The sequence below is a fragment of the Monodon monoceros genome, unplaced genomic scaffold (genome assembly GCF_005190385.1).
Source record: "Monodon monoceros isolate NGI ecotype Baffin Bay Population unplaced genomic scaffold, NGI_Narwhal_1 Super_Scaffold_18, whole genome shotgun sequence".
Classification (NCBI taxonomy): domain Eukaryota; kingdom Metazoa; phylum Chordata; class Mammalia; order Artiodactyla; family Monodontidae; genus Monodon; species Monodon monoceros.
Window position 1 is genome coordinate 59,847,391 of NW_021703774.1, and position 14,442 is coordinate 59,861,832.

Sequence of the window (14,442 nt, forward strand, 5' to 3'; positions counted from 1 at the left end):
AAACTTTGGACCCAGATTATCTTGTTCTAAAACTTTTGTTGGCATTTGTCGAGGGATGGGTTGATTAATTTAGAGAGAGGGACTTTCCTGGTGGTCCAGTGGTTAAGAATCCACCTTCTCATTCTGGGGACATGAGTTCAATCCCTGGTCATGAAATTAAGATACCGTGTGCCATGGGCAACTAAGCCCACATGCCGCAACTACTGAACCCATGTGCCACAACAAAAGTTCCCGCATGCTGCAACAAATATCACGCATGCCACAACTAAGACCTGACACAGCCAAATAAATAAATAAATAAAATAAAAATTTTTTAAAAATTTAGAGAGAATTGTGGTCTTCTTAAAAGGGAGATTTTTATCAAAGACCAGGGTACACCTTTCCATTTACCCAAGTCCTTTCTGTATTCTTCAGTAACACTTTAAAGTTTGTTTCACATAGATCTTACACTTTCTATCAAGTTTATTTCTTGGTATTAATCTTTTTTTATTATTGTAAATTAGTCTAATGTTTAGATGCTGACAACTAACAAGAGTGTTTGAAGTATTACGTGAGCTATAGTATTTTCTATGGTCCAAATTCAGGCCAAGTTCAGATCTGCAACCTCAGATCTACTCCAACACTTTGCTTTATAGGCAAGGACGCTGAGGTCTAGAGATGCTGAGTGACTTACTCAAGGCTGCACAGCAGGTAGGTAGCAGAGATGGCACTATGGCCCAAGTATTCTGTCTCTCCATTTCGCCTGACTCTGAATCCAGAGCTCTGTCATCTTACCAACCGCCATAAAATACATGAATCTAGGAAAGAGGCGAATGTTCTTACATGCACTGGGAACTTGTAGTTGCCTAGGGATTGACTTCACCAATCAAGATAGGAGTTAGACAAAAATTAGACAAAAATTAGGAAAAAAGGAAAATAAAACAACGGTTAAGTGAGAAAAAAAGCAAAAATTCAGACAGACACACACTCGCCTACATGTGTGCACATACACCCCCCCCCCCAAACCCTCAAACCTCCAGAGCTTCCTGCCTGTGAACCGAAAGGAGGAGTATGAGTTTCCTGGCCCTGCTGGCAGGTGCCTTCTCAAAGGCCCCATCGTCCTCCACTTCCTGAGGAGGCTGCAGCCAAAGAGACTGCTTTTCTCTTCTTCTTCCAGTCACGGCTGCCTCGGCCTCTGCCCCCAGGCACCATCCTGGGGAAGGACAAGATGAAGTGGATGGCGCTTGTTACGGTGGCCACCCTGCAGGCACACTTCCCAATTACAGGTAAGGCCGGATGTATCGTATGTATCGATGGCAAGGAACTTTTTGGAACCCTTTGTGCGTATGTGTCGGGGGTGGAGGGAGATAGCCGAGGGCTGGTGAGGCGCCAGTGTCTCCTTTAAATCCTGCCCTCCCCAAATCAATGAGCAGCTGAGCGGGGAGGGTCCGGCTTGATGCAGGCATCTGCCTCATTAAGGCCAAGCTGGGCATCAGCTCAGAGCCAGCTGCTCGAAAACACACCTGTGCAAAGTATGGATTTTTCCAGTGATAAAAAGAGAGAGAAAAGTCTGTGGTGGGGAAAGGATGAGGAGAAACTGAGGCAGGCCCCATGTGGACAAGAAGAGAGGGAGTATTTAACAGAAGCCGGGAGGGACCAGAAAATGTCAGCCAGGCCATGTTTCATGCTGAGCCACTTTTCTAGTCTTTATGTATTCTTTCACCCCCTTGCTGGCTCCGTCACTCAGCCCCTTTCCTTCTTCCTTCGCCAACAAAGAACATTGCATTTGTTGTTGGTTAGAGAGGGTCATGGCTGTGGCCCTGGCTGACCTGAAACACCTTGATGGGCCAGAGACTGACTGGGTTAATGAAGGAGGGAAGTGGCCTTCTTCAGGGTCTGTGTCTAGGCTTAGCTCTGACTTGGCCGCCTCTGTACCCTACGGCCAAGGGCTGCCTGATGACACACCCATCCAGGCTCAGTGACTAACCCACCGCCTCTTGCCTCAGGCAGCTCTCTGTCTGAGGCCATAAAGCCAGAGATGCTGACAGAATGTAGGGGACAGATGAGAGGATGTGACTTGTTAAGTAGCCACCACGAGGAACAACCAACCAACAAGAGAACCTACTCCTCACTTCATTCCAGCCCTTAGAGTCTGGCTTTTCTAGAATCCTTTTACCCTTACCGTGTTTTCTAGCTCAGATAATAAGAAGTGGAAAGAAGACAAAATGGACTGCCTCTGGGCATTGGCGTCCTGGCATTTTTTACAAAATATGGGACAAGCTGTATTTGAATCTAAAGAAACCAGGAGAGTGGTCACAAACCAATGTCCTCCCTCCACTTGACAGCTCACCTCGGTGTGGGAGGGAGTTTGGCGACAAGGGTGGGAGGGCAGGAAAGGCCATTGGCACTTTTGTTCCTGCCAGGGAACGTGGCACACCTGCCGCCTAGCACCTCGGGGGTTTCGAGGACTAAGAAATTGCGGGGTTTTCTGTAAGATCACAGCTCTCTTCTCAGAAAAGCCTTCTTGGGTATGAGTCACGCGGTGCCATAGGTAAGAACACCAGGGTGAGCCCAGAGCAGCCCATCCTCGTGTGCAGGACACAAGAGGACCCAAGACGTCAAAATGGCCTGTGAATTCAGTGACTTCAGAGGGAACCGCTGACAGCGGTAGATTCAGACCTTGGGCTTCAGGTTTGGGGGACGGCACTTGGTAGATAATTCTACCATGTGAAGTTTCCTCAGGGGTCTATTTGTGTTGGGTCTTGGGGCCAAGGCTGGGGCAATGGAATTAAAAGAGAAAATAAAAGCTGCTTGGGTGCTGGTGGCTGCCAGGAGTGGTAAACAAAACCCCACCCAGAAGACAAGATGGGGGCCATGCCCCATTTCCACAAGGTGTGTACAGAAAGAAAAGCCTTAGATTCATCTTTCAATGCCACTTGCTTTGCTGGTGTGGAGATTGAAATTTCAGCTATTTTTAGATAAGGTTCCTGGACAAAAGTTTTCCAAAGTGTCCTAGCCCTGTTGAGGGAAGGCTGGGGAGGTTTAGAGAGGCCTTTAACACCGAGGGCCACAAACGGCACCCGTGTTGGCTGAGAAGACACACTCTATGATTTCCTTTGGAAGAGAGGCTGCTGACTGATGGAATTCCATTTGAGGTCTTCCCTCTTTTCTTGCTCAGTTAAGTTACTCATCCCCGAACCCTTTTAAAGCATCTTCTTTTTACTAAGACTTTTCCATTTGCATTTTCTTGCAAATGCCCAGATCATTAAGATCACGGCAAATAACGACCCAGTCCATCTACCTGAGGAGGTCTCCCTGGGTGAGTCTGCCAAGACGGTCAGCCGAGGCTGGAAGAGATTAAGATGGCGTGTCTAATGGCATGGGCAGACTTCTGCCTGCAGAGCCCTCGACTCCTCAGTGCCTCTAACTCCCTGCCTCACAGTGGTCAGTGTGACCTTGGTCCTTCCTTTGTAAGGAAATGCAGCTTTGACACAAAGTCTCAGGAAATGCGTGCTCCTAGGTGTGGTGGGAAGAGTCAGGCCAGTCACATTGCTGCCAATTTCCCAGCTGTGCAACCTTAGGCAAGTTACTTAACCTCTCTGGGCCTCAGTTTTCTCACCTCTAAAGTAAGAATAACCTTCATTGCAGAGCTGTGAAAGTGAGAAGTAAATGTTATATGCCTGATATGTACTAAACCGTCAATACGTGAAAGTTGTATTAATTATTACATCCTGGCCTGTTTTCTTGTTCTCATTATCCAGGGACAGGAAATGGAAACCCATGTTTAGGATTCTTAATTTGCTCTTGATTGTGTTGTAAAGCAGCACTGGGCATTTCCTCCATCTGTTGAAATGCAGCTCATCCTTCTTTTGGTTTCTGAGCGAAGCTGTAGCAGCTCAGGAACATAGCAGTGGTCCCTCCCAGCGGTGGGCCCAATTGTGAACAAGCATCAAAACTTTGCTGGGTCATAGGATGAGCATTACAGCTACCATTTCTATTTTTTTGAGACACTTATTCTGTAAGGGATATTCCCCCAGAGTGAAAACATGACTGACAATACATATAAGTAGTTAGGGGGAGCAAATTAGAGCACAGTTCCCCTGGTCATCACTGGTCAAGGTGGCCATCCAGAATTTGCAGCCAAATGGTTGGTGTGGTGGATGCACAGTGACCAGGGTATTTAAATGAACACTCCTCGAAACCAGACCTTTGCTTAAACTGCTTGAAGCTGGGCTTGAGGGAAGCTTTTGTGTGATGCCAGGAAAAGTTTTTCATCGATGGCGTTTTCACCAATGGTTTATTTTGACCTCTGGTCATCTGGCTCTGCTCATCCAGATGACCTACTTCATTTTCTACCTTGGTGGTTCTTAGATTTGCTGGCCTGTTTACACATTTGCTGTGGCAAAACATCCCCCAGAAATGGTGCTGGGCAACTCTTGTTTAAGTGAATGACCACTGCTGAATTTATTTTAAAATTCTTTTTATTTTTGCCTTTGTCTTTAAAAAATTAGATTTAATTTTTAACTGGATATACACTTTTACTTTCAAGAATCCCTGGGCACTGTATCTTGTTTTATTTTTAAGGATTCAGGCACCATTAGGGAACTGTCTTGCTTTAGAGTTGTCCAAACACACACTCTGTAATCCTTTTTCTCCTGAGCCTTATTTACCTATGGGTCAGCTAACTGATTAAATAAATAGCAACGATAGTTCAAAATAAATTTCTTCTCTGCTTGGGCCAGGGCTAGTTCTTATTAACATTAAAGTGACGGTAGATTTAATCAATTTGAGCAAACATGAAGTCCATTTGGTTAAAAAATAATCAAACTAGTCATTTGATCTGTTAATTGAAACGAAACAGTCAGTTTAGTCACTGCACATACATAGCCATTCCTTCCAGTCTCAAACACAGTCTATGTTTTCTGAGGGAAAAGACGCTTCAGTCTTGCTCAGGGATGTGTCCCAGCACTTAGCATAGTGCCTGGAGCAGAGATCACGCACAGTAAATATTTGTTGAGTGAATTGAAAGGTGGGTGAATGAAAGAAATCTAGACCTTTCCATATGATTAAATTCACTTTAATGGTTTATGGAGGGGGGTTGTATATTGGAGTGGCATTATTTGGACCTTTCTTCTAGAGAACTTAGCATTAAACAAAGTACTTTAAAAAAACACAGAAAGTAAGCTGGTGGAGGGGACAGGGCAGTTTGAGTAAACAGATGGATTCAAAATGATTTACAAGGACAGTTTCAGACAAAATCCTACCGTTGTTAAAATTTTCTGGTTGGACTGTATGAAATTTCCTATATTCATTTATTTGGGACCTACAAAAATGATAATTTCATATGACTCAACTAACACTATATCTTGAAAATTAGACAAAGAAAGATGCTCATTTTTCTGACGTGGCTTTAACACTAGGGAAAAGCAGAAAATAAAGAAGGCTACCACCGTTGGCGATTAACTAATGAATTAATAAACTAATGAAAGGCACCAAGGAGAAAAATAAGAGTTTGTGGATTATAGCATAAATCGCATTCAATTGCCCAACTGCTTCAAAATATAGAAAGAAAAAAAAGAAAAGCAGGATATCTAATCATTATAGTCCAAATTGGTCTAAGTTACTAAGTAAATATCCCAACTAGCTATCATTTTTTTTCTCTCTCTTAATTTGAGGTATTTTACCCAAAATATCATAAAATCAGAGGAAGTTATAAATTTAAAAAATATTCCATTCCAGTATTTTTATAAGTGTTTAAATATCTTTATATAGTTGTTATTACAAAAACAATTTCAAGTGCTTTTTTTCCTTAATATTTTATTCTGAACATCTTTTTTGATACTTAGCCTTCATGATTGTTTCTAATCGCTATGTAAATGTCCATAGTTTATGCATCGTATTTTCTTTACTATTTCATTATTGTTGGACATTTGGGCTGTCTAATTTTTGTTATTATAGCTAATGCTGCAAGAAAATCTTTACATCTGTAGCTTTTAAAATTTCTTTTGAATTACTTCCTTGGGCTAATTTCTCCAGGGCTGACAATTAAAGTAATAGGTTAAAGTAAAGGAACATTTCACAGGATACTTTAGACTTCTGTTGAAGTCTAAACAGTTTTTCTGTCAAGGAAAGAGAGTTTTTTCCCTAACTCTCTGACCATCTGCTAGTGTTTCTTGTCTTTTCTGGAGCAGGCAATAGGGTGGAGGGAGAGAGGAGACCGTGGAACCAGAAAGATCTGGATACAAGTCCTGATCTGTGGCCAGTTGCCTACCTTCGGAGCCCCCTTCTTCCTCTGTGAGATGGCGGTAACCATGTCTACCTCATGCAGAGCACGGTGGAGTGGAGATACTGCTCGGAAGTGCCTACACACCAGAGGTGCTCGAAAAGCAGTAGTCATTATCATGTGTGCCTCAGTTTCCCAACCTACAAAATAAAGGATATCATTTTCCCAGTGGAAGAAAGTGGAAACCCTGGTACTAACATGCTTTCTTTGTCTTCCCTTGTCACTAAATTGCAGTAAACTTGGGCAGGAATCTCTTTAGTTTTCGCATCTGTGAAATGAATTGCGTATGGTCTTGTAATTACCAAGTTTTCAAGAACGTTTAAGTTACCTAGCCTCCCACCCCACTGGTATTGGCTCATAGAATTAGGAACCTAAACTTCATTCTTCCCTGAAGCTCCAAATAAACAATAAACTTAAAACTTTAAAAAAAAAATCCGGACTTCCCCCTTACCACAATATTTTTAACTCTCCAGTGGGAGCCTCTGTTGCGAAAAATCCAAGGACAGATTCTAACATTTTCTGCCTTGTCCCTTATGCTTGTGCGTCGGATGCAGATTTATGGCCACACAAGGACTTTGTTGGTGAGCACTGACTTGAAGAGAAAGCAAATTGAGGTCTGAAGCAGCTGCAGTGGTGGAAATGTTAGAAGCTTCCACTGTCCGCTTTGGTTGCCTGTTATGATTTGTGCTACTCAGCAACTAATTTGCAGGCTCAAGGGGAAAAAAATAAATAGAAAGCATTCAAACAAGGACAGGCAGGATCCTCGCTGGTCCAGACCACTGTTCTGTTAGTACAGTCGTCCCTTTATATTTACAAAATGCTTTCCAGCACCTTCATTCATAACCATCCAATGGCAAGTAGCAGAAAAAGTATTGATTTTAAGATTCTCTTTTTATAAACAGAGAAAATGAGGTTCAGAGGTTTGGTGACTCGCCTCAGAGTAGAACCAGGCTCCGAACATGGTTTCTCTGATCCCTTGTTCAAGGTATGTGCTCTCGAATGTTCTATGCAGCCTGTCTACCAGGCCTGCTGTCAATTTGCAGTATTATACATCAGATGACTGAATTCTGAAGCAGATTTTTGAAGGTATTTCCCCTTAGTAAGCACGTATTATGATTTTCCTCTCAATTTCTGAAGAAATAATTGTTTTGATGCTGAATATTCTCATTTAAATATGTTTTTCTGCTGAGTATGAAGTATTTGGTTGTTAATATAGAATTGCATTTTTCTCTGGCCTATTATTACAGTTCTGAAATCATTTTCTCCCCAGTTGGTAAAATCCATATTTTCTGTTTTGCTTTTAATAAAATATACTTATTTTGGAGCTTTTCTTGAGAGGGACCGGCCCCTTTCTGTGCGTGCAGGTACCGCCCCCCTGTCCTCTCCCCCGCCAACCACGTTATGCATAGGTGGAACTCAAATGTGTAAATTAAATCATATTTGAGAAGACTTGTCCTAAATAGTAGCCGTTAACCAATCTGTTTGGTAAGAATGTAACCTCATACAGTGTGTAAGGTTTTGTGGGGTGAGGTTTTCTGAAAGAATAGCACACTATTACACACAGATGCTGGGTTGAGATTTTTTTTATATAAATCCTCAAGGAGTGGGAGAATTACCTTTAAATGACAAATATCTATAATCAATTCTTAATTTCTTTTCTGTTTTTCATAAATTTTATTTATTTATTTATTTACTTTTGGCTGCGTTGGGTCTTCGTTGCTGCACACGGGCTTTCTCTAGTTGTGGCACGCAGCGGCTACTCTTCGTTGTGTTCTCTTGTTGCGGAGCACGGGCTCTAGGTGTGCGGGCTTCAGTAGTTGTGGCTCGTGGGCTCTAAAGCACAGGCTCAGTAGTTGTGGCACACGGGCTTAGTTGCTCTGCAGCATGTGGGATCTTCCCAGACCAGGGCTTGAACCCGTGTCCCCTGCATTGGCAGGCGGATTCTTAGCCACTGTGCCACCAGGAAAGCCCTCAGTTCTTAATTTCTTATGTCATATTTTAGCCTTGAGTCCACTTGCATCTGCCTGGGCTGAGCTCAGGGAGTGCAAACCCTTTTGCTGTTGACTGGAGCAAAGCAAACCAAGATAAGAAATCTGATGCTCAGGGCAGAAGCATTAAATTGCCAGATTGTGAATATCGGTGGCTCTTAGTGGGGCCGCTCCCCAAGCTGACTGGGAGGAGGGCTGGGAAAGGAGAAGTCTCTGAAGGGTTCTCCAGCTATTTGCAGGGCTGCTGGGTTCTAGGTGCATTGCCTTTGCCAAACCCTGGAGTTGGGGAAGATGGCTCAGAGCACAAACCAACACGACTATTTAGGATTAAACAAATCACCACTTCTCTCTGGCGCTGTAGATACTAGAAAGTCAGCTGTGTGTTCCTTCATTTCACCAGGTCCCCAGCATGAGATGTTGCACTGGCTCGAAGCCATCATGTGAATGTCGGCCCTGAGTTAGGACTGCCTTTTCCTCATGCAGGCTGGGAGTGGCAGTGGAGGCTTGGAGGGAGGAAGTATTACAGGCAGAGTAGAAGAGACAGCCTGGGATTGGGGCGGGGGCTTTTGATCTGAAGCTGTGGGAGGCAGACTGGCCAGAGCAGCGTGCTCCCGGGAGAAGGCTGCTGAACGGGGGCTGCAGCGTGGGACCAGCCTGTGCCCAGGCCCCGTCCTGTGGGTTATAGCTCGGCGCGGGTGTGGCACGCACATGTGCTGGTGTGTGTTTACCTGTGTGCTCTGCTGGGGGTACAGATGCCTGTGCCCCAGTGTGCATGTGAAGGTGTGTGTGAGGCTGTGTGTTTGTGCACGTGTTCCAGTGTGTCCCAGCGTGTGGGTGCATTGTGTGTGCACCTGTTTGTATGCAGATGGACATGTCTTGAGTCTGCAGGTAAGTCTTTCTGTGTGCACCAGTGAGTGGCTTTCTGTGTATAATGTGTACATTTAAGAGGAGGATGGTGGCAGCAGGACAGCTCTGTAGAAGGAAGGGCAAACATTGCTTGAGCTTAGAACTGGCGAGCTAGGCAGGAGAATGGCAGGGCTGAGATTTCACTGAGCCCATTCCAGGCATTCTGTGCAGAAGGGAGTCAAGAAAACTTTTGTCCAAGCTAGAATCTCTAGGATCATGGAGAGGTGGGAGCAGCTCCTTCACAGAGGCAGAGACGTCTCAGGTCTCCCAACTGCCCTCAGAACTCTGCCATCTCCCAAGTAAGCCTGCTGTCTTTCTTTCTTTCCACCTTCCTCCCAGTTCCCTCTACTTAGAATGCCTACCCTACTCCCACCCTGACCTGTGGAAACCCTGTCTTCCCCTTATAACGAAGTCCAGATACCTGGGGATCTCCCAGACCCACTGTTGACATTGTTACCAACGTTGAGGTGACAAAGGAAGGTGGAAAATTGTTGTTCTCATAACTCAAGGTTAAAAACCCAACACAAATAGTTCCCTACGGTGAGCACTTCTCAGAGTGGGGGCCCAGCACACAGAGTTTCAGGAACATGTACCCGTCAGCAGAAAATGTCACCAGCTCCCCAAATTCTCACCAGTTCCTCCCACCGTGGCCATCCTCTGAATTTTGACTACAAGAGTCAAAATACATTTGATGCTTTTCTTTCTTCCTGCCCTCAGAATAGATAAGCAATTCAATAAGGTGGCTTGTGGTGACCTACTCTGGCTGTCGAGAGCTGGTATAGCCAGACTGATAGTTATTTTTAATATCTGGTTATTCCAACCATCTGAATGGCACATTTGCCCACAAGGGCTGCCTTGCTCCTCTGTTGGGAAAGAGAGCGTGGAACTGGAAGGAAAAGGGAGGAGGTGCCTGGCAGAAAATGGTGCAAATGGCACATTTTTAGGCCTTACAGACCTTTCTAAGGCGACGAGAATTTAATTCTGTGTCCTTTCTTTTCTTCGCAACACCCAGTTGAAAATATGAATTAAAAAAAAAAAGTTTGCTCCTTTAAAATACTTCTTGATCTGCTGTTCTTGCTAAAGTACTTAGAATTATACATATCTTTGCACCATGGCCACGATCCAAAGGAACCAGCGCAACTGAGAAAACTGTTCATTGGTGGTCCGAGTGCTGAACATTTTGAGAAGTGGGGCACACTCACAGACTGTGTGGTGATGAGAGACCCCCAAACCAAACATCCCAGGGCCTTTGGTTTTGTGACCTACTCTTGTAGTCGCACGAGTGGATGTGGCAATGTGTGCTGGACCACACGAGGCTGATGTGTGTGTGGTGAAGCCAAAGAGAGCTCTTTCTAGAGAGGCTTCTGTAGAGTCCATCTAACAGTGAAGAAAATTGTTCTTGGTGGTATTAAAGAAGATACAGAAGAATTTAATTCGAAAGACTACTTTGAAAAGTATAGCAAGATTGAAATCATAGACGTTATGGAAGACAGGCAGAGTGGAAGAAAAGAGAAAATCTGCTTTTGTGATTTTTGGTGATCATGATACAGTTGCTAAAACTGTTGTTCAGAAACACCACACTCTCAAGGGGCATAACTGTGAAGTGAAAAAGACCTTTTCTAAGCAAGAAATGTGGCCTGTGGGATTGCAAAGAGGTGGAGGTGGATGTGGCAACTTTATGGGTCATGGAGGACACGTTGGCTGAAGAGGAGCCTGTGGTTGTGGAGGTAGGTGGTGGCAGCGGGATGACGGTGGATATCATGGATCTGGAGGTGATGGTGGCAACTATTGTGATGGTCCTGGTTATAGCCTTAGAGGAGGCTAACGTGGTGGTGGACCAGGATATGCAAACCAAGGTGGTAGAAATGCTAGCGGTGGCAGAGGATATCATGATTATAATGAAGGAGGACATTTTGGTTGTGGTAACTATGGTAGTGGAGGATACTATAATGATTTTGGAAATTATAGTGAACAACAGTAATCAAATTATGGGCCCATGAAGGGGGGCAGTTTTGGTGAAAGAAGCTTGAGCAGTCCCTGTGTTGGTGGTTATGGATCTGGTAGTGGAGGGGTGGACATGGAATCAGAAGGTTCTAAAAACTCAGCAGAAAAGGGTTGAAGTTCTTAGCAGGAGAGGGTGAGGAGTCGTCAGGAAAGCTGCAGGTTGCTGTGAGGCAGTCGTCCCAAGTGCATTAGAGGAACTGTAAAAATGTGCTACAGAAGGAACAAGCATCCGTAGTCAGAAAAGTTATTGCAGCTTAAACAGGAAAACTTCTTGTTCAGGACTGTCGTAGCCACAACTTGCAAAAAGTGTAGCTGTTGATTACTGCAATGTAGTGTCAATTAGATGTACATTCCTAAGGTCTTTCATGTCTTGTAGATTTGTCTTTTTCATTTCCTTACATCAGGTATATTGTCTTATAAATTGTGATAGTGGTACCAGGAATAAAAATTAAGGAATTTTTAACTTAGACAAAAATAAAACAAGTCATCTGGTAAACCACTTGACTTATCAATGAGTAAATATTTACCAAGCACTCCTCTTGTGCCCCAAGGAAAACAAACAACTCTGCAGATGGTTGGCCCAACCAGTGCACTGATGAGGCCAGTGTCTTGGAGATGGATGTTGAGTGATTGAGAGCCCACAGGTGAAAGAAAGCTTCCCTAGTTCTGTAGGTCATGTTCTCAGGTTTTATGAAAAAGTCTTAATTTCCCTACAGGCTTGCTTCTTTATGGTCTGGTCTAATTTTCATCGTTTTGTGAGCCTGTGCTAATTTCCATGCTGAGTTTAGTAGCAAAGGAGGCGTATATCAGGAGATACCAACCAAGACTATTTTGAACTAGGCTAGAGAGCTTCAGAAATTCCCCCCTTTGATTTCTTCAGATTAGAGAGAAATCTTTGTCTTTTCTCCCACTTCACTATCAATGCTTCAAAACCCAGACCTATATAAAATACACAAATGCTTTCTGGACAAAATGAATCTTGTCTGTTTTCTTTGGATTTCGGTGGGAACAATAAAGATTGAGCTACAAAAGGTTGGCAAAGAGGCTTATTATTTTTCTTTCTATTAAGTGTAGAGGCTTCAAAAGAACAGCTCAGAAAGTCAAATAATTGTATCCACCGCAGCTCACCCATCCATCTCCCTGCTGACCTGGCCTGTGAAATCCCCTTTAAAAACTTGGCCAGCTCTCACCTGCCCATTGCAAATGCTGTATTGTTAAATGTTCCCATCCATAATTCCACAAGGGAGGCCGCTATAAAGCAATTCCTTCCATTTCAACAGAGTATCTCGTCAGGAATAGCTCTCTGGGGTGAGGGGAAGGGTGCCTCTAATTTTCAAAGCTTTGTAATTTCATCTTGGAGAGGGAGGTACTTGGAAACCAAAAACGGATTGTGAATAAAGTTATAATCACAAACTCTTGCAATCCAAAATGGCCAGTGGGGAGGATGTGAAAGGGAAGGTTTGGAGAGCAGTTTTTTATATTCATGACAATTTCTTGATTTCTTTAGTTTGGAAAAAACACATCTGTTTGTTTCTAGCTATGGCTGTAAACAGAAAGCCTCAGACTCAAAGCTGATCTAATTGCTGGTTGGTTTCAGACCATAGCTTCCTCAGAAAATTCCTGTCAGCCATTTTGAAGAGCACAAAATGGCTCCTCTGTGCCAAGGGATAAACAGAGGATTTGGCTGCTACGGGAGTTAAAAATTTGGAGTGGAATATTTTGCAGCAGCATTCAAGCCTGGAGTAATTTCAACTTAAAAAAGAAAGAAATCTAACCTCAAAACTGGCTAATCATCTCAGATTCAGTGCAGAATGATCACCCAAGGAAGCAGGCATTGTGCCACTGGGTCCTCTCTAGGGAGTCCTCTCTATCGTCCTGGATGCTTTCCGCGTAGAGTTCCTTCAAACCCATGGTCTTTCTCCAAGTTTGACCCTATGACATTATCTTTCTCTCCCATCACCTTCATTCCTTTTCCCTGAAGGTTTTTAAAAAATCCTTTCCAAGGGAATATACAAATCACATGTAATGGGGTTTTGAATTACGTAAATTCAAACTAATACAATACAAAAACTTAATAAGGTCTCAATTTATGTGCACTCTTTGCAATAATGTGACTCTGATTTTGTATTTATTCCTGTGGGAAATTAACTTGAATTTTGCAGAATCATCAGGAATGCACCTCTCATGTAGCGTAACTACTTCGTAATCAGAAGGGGCCTGTGGTAATATTGTGATTAGCAGAGGTGGGCATGGGGGATGCTGTCAGTGAGTTGTACTTTCAGTGATAAGAACAGTAGACGGAGCCTCTTGGGAAAGATTTTCTGTGACCCAAAGATGTTCTGTGACCTTGCCCTGGTGTGAAAGAATCACGGAATATATGAGCTGGAAAGGATAGATACCTTCAAGTTTTACTTCTGGATTTTACCAGGGAAGAAATGGTGGTCCAAGAGATCAATAAATCAGCCAAATGTCATGTAGCAGAGTCAGCTCTTGAACCCAGGACTTTTGATTCTCGCTCCAGCTATTGTTCCTCTGGGCCGCCAGGCTGCCCTGTTGTAAAGGAATGGTGTTTCCTGAGCTGGGCACTTGGGTCTCAGGTGTGTGGAACGAGGCCTCACATTGGAATGGCAACTGCAAGAGGGCTGCGGCTGGCTGGACCATGTTAGTTCATCCTAGCCATGAGGCCCTGACGGTGGCAGACTGGCCACTTCCATGAGCAGGGGGACAGCCTTCAACTATTTCAGGAGGTGCAAAAAAGCACTGGGTCATCCCTACCGTGAGGAAACCCCGGATAGGGACAGTTGATGCTGCAGGGGAGCCTCATTTGATCAAGTTCCCATTGTTCTTAAGTTTTTTGCCCGTTAATGCCACAGGCCCTGACCTGCCCACCTACAAGACAGCAGGCTGTCTTGAGGGCCTTGGTTCACAGGACCTACTCTCCTGCAGCCTCTGGGAGAAAATAAAGTCAGCACTCCTCCCAGAATCCTGTCAGGAGCAAGGCAGACAGTAGACAGGCAAAAAGAAAGCTAAACACACACACACACACACACACACACACACACACAGCCAGAGTGCTTTTTATTGGTATAAAATAAAAGTTTAATGAATGAACAAGTGACCCAAATTCCGTATATTATTAGTACATATAGGTTCAGAAAATGCCTTATGTATGTAAATTACGCCTCAACAAAACTGCTTTTTAAAAAAGAAAATATCAGCCACATACAAGGGGACCTTCCCCTGCTGGATGAGGCCCTTGGAAAGTTTTGTGGAAGAGAATAT

The 14,442-nt window shown here is 43.9% G+C and overlaps 1 protein-coding gene across 1 annotated transcript in view; it reads left to right on the forward strand.

Annotated features, from left to right (window-relative positions):
- Positions 1 to 669: 669 nt before the first annotated feature.
- The window catches only part of CD247 (CD247 molecule), a 78,279-nt gene continuing 64,506 nt past the window's right edge, over positions 670 to 14,442 (forward strand). Inside the window, exon 1 of the mRNA XM_029227164.1 lies at positions 670 to 1,265. Coding sequence (XP_029082997.1) covers positions 1,208 to 1,265 — 58 coding nt within the window. The 5' untranslated portion in view covers positions 670 to 1,207. The remainder of the gene's footprint in view (positions 1,266 to 14,442) is intronic.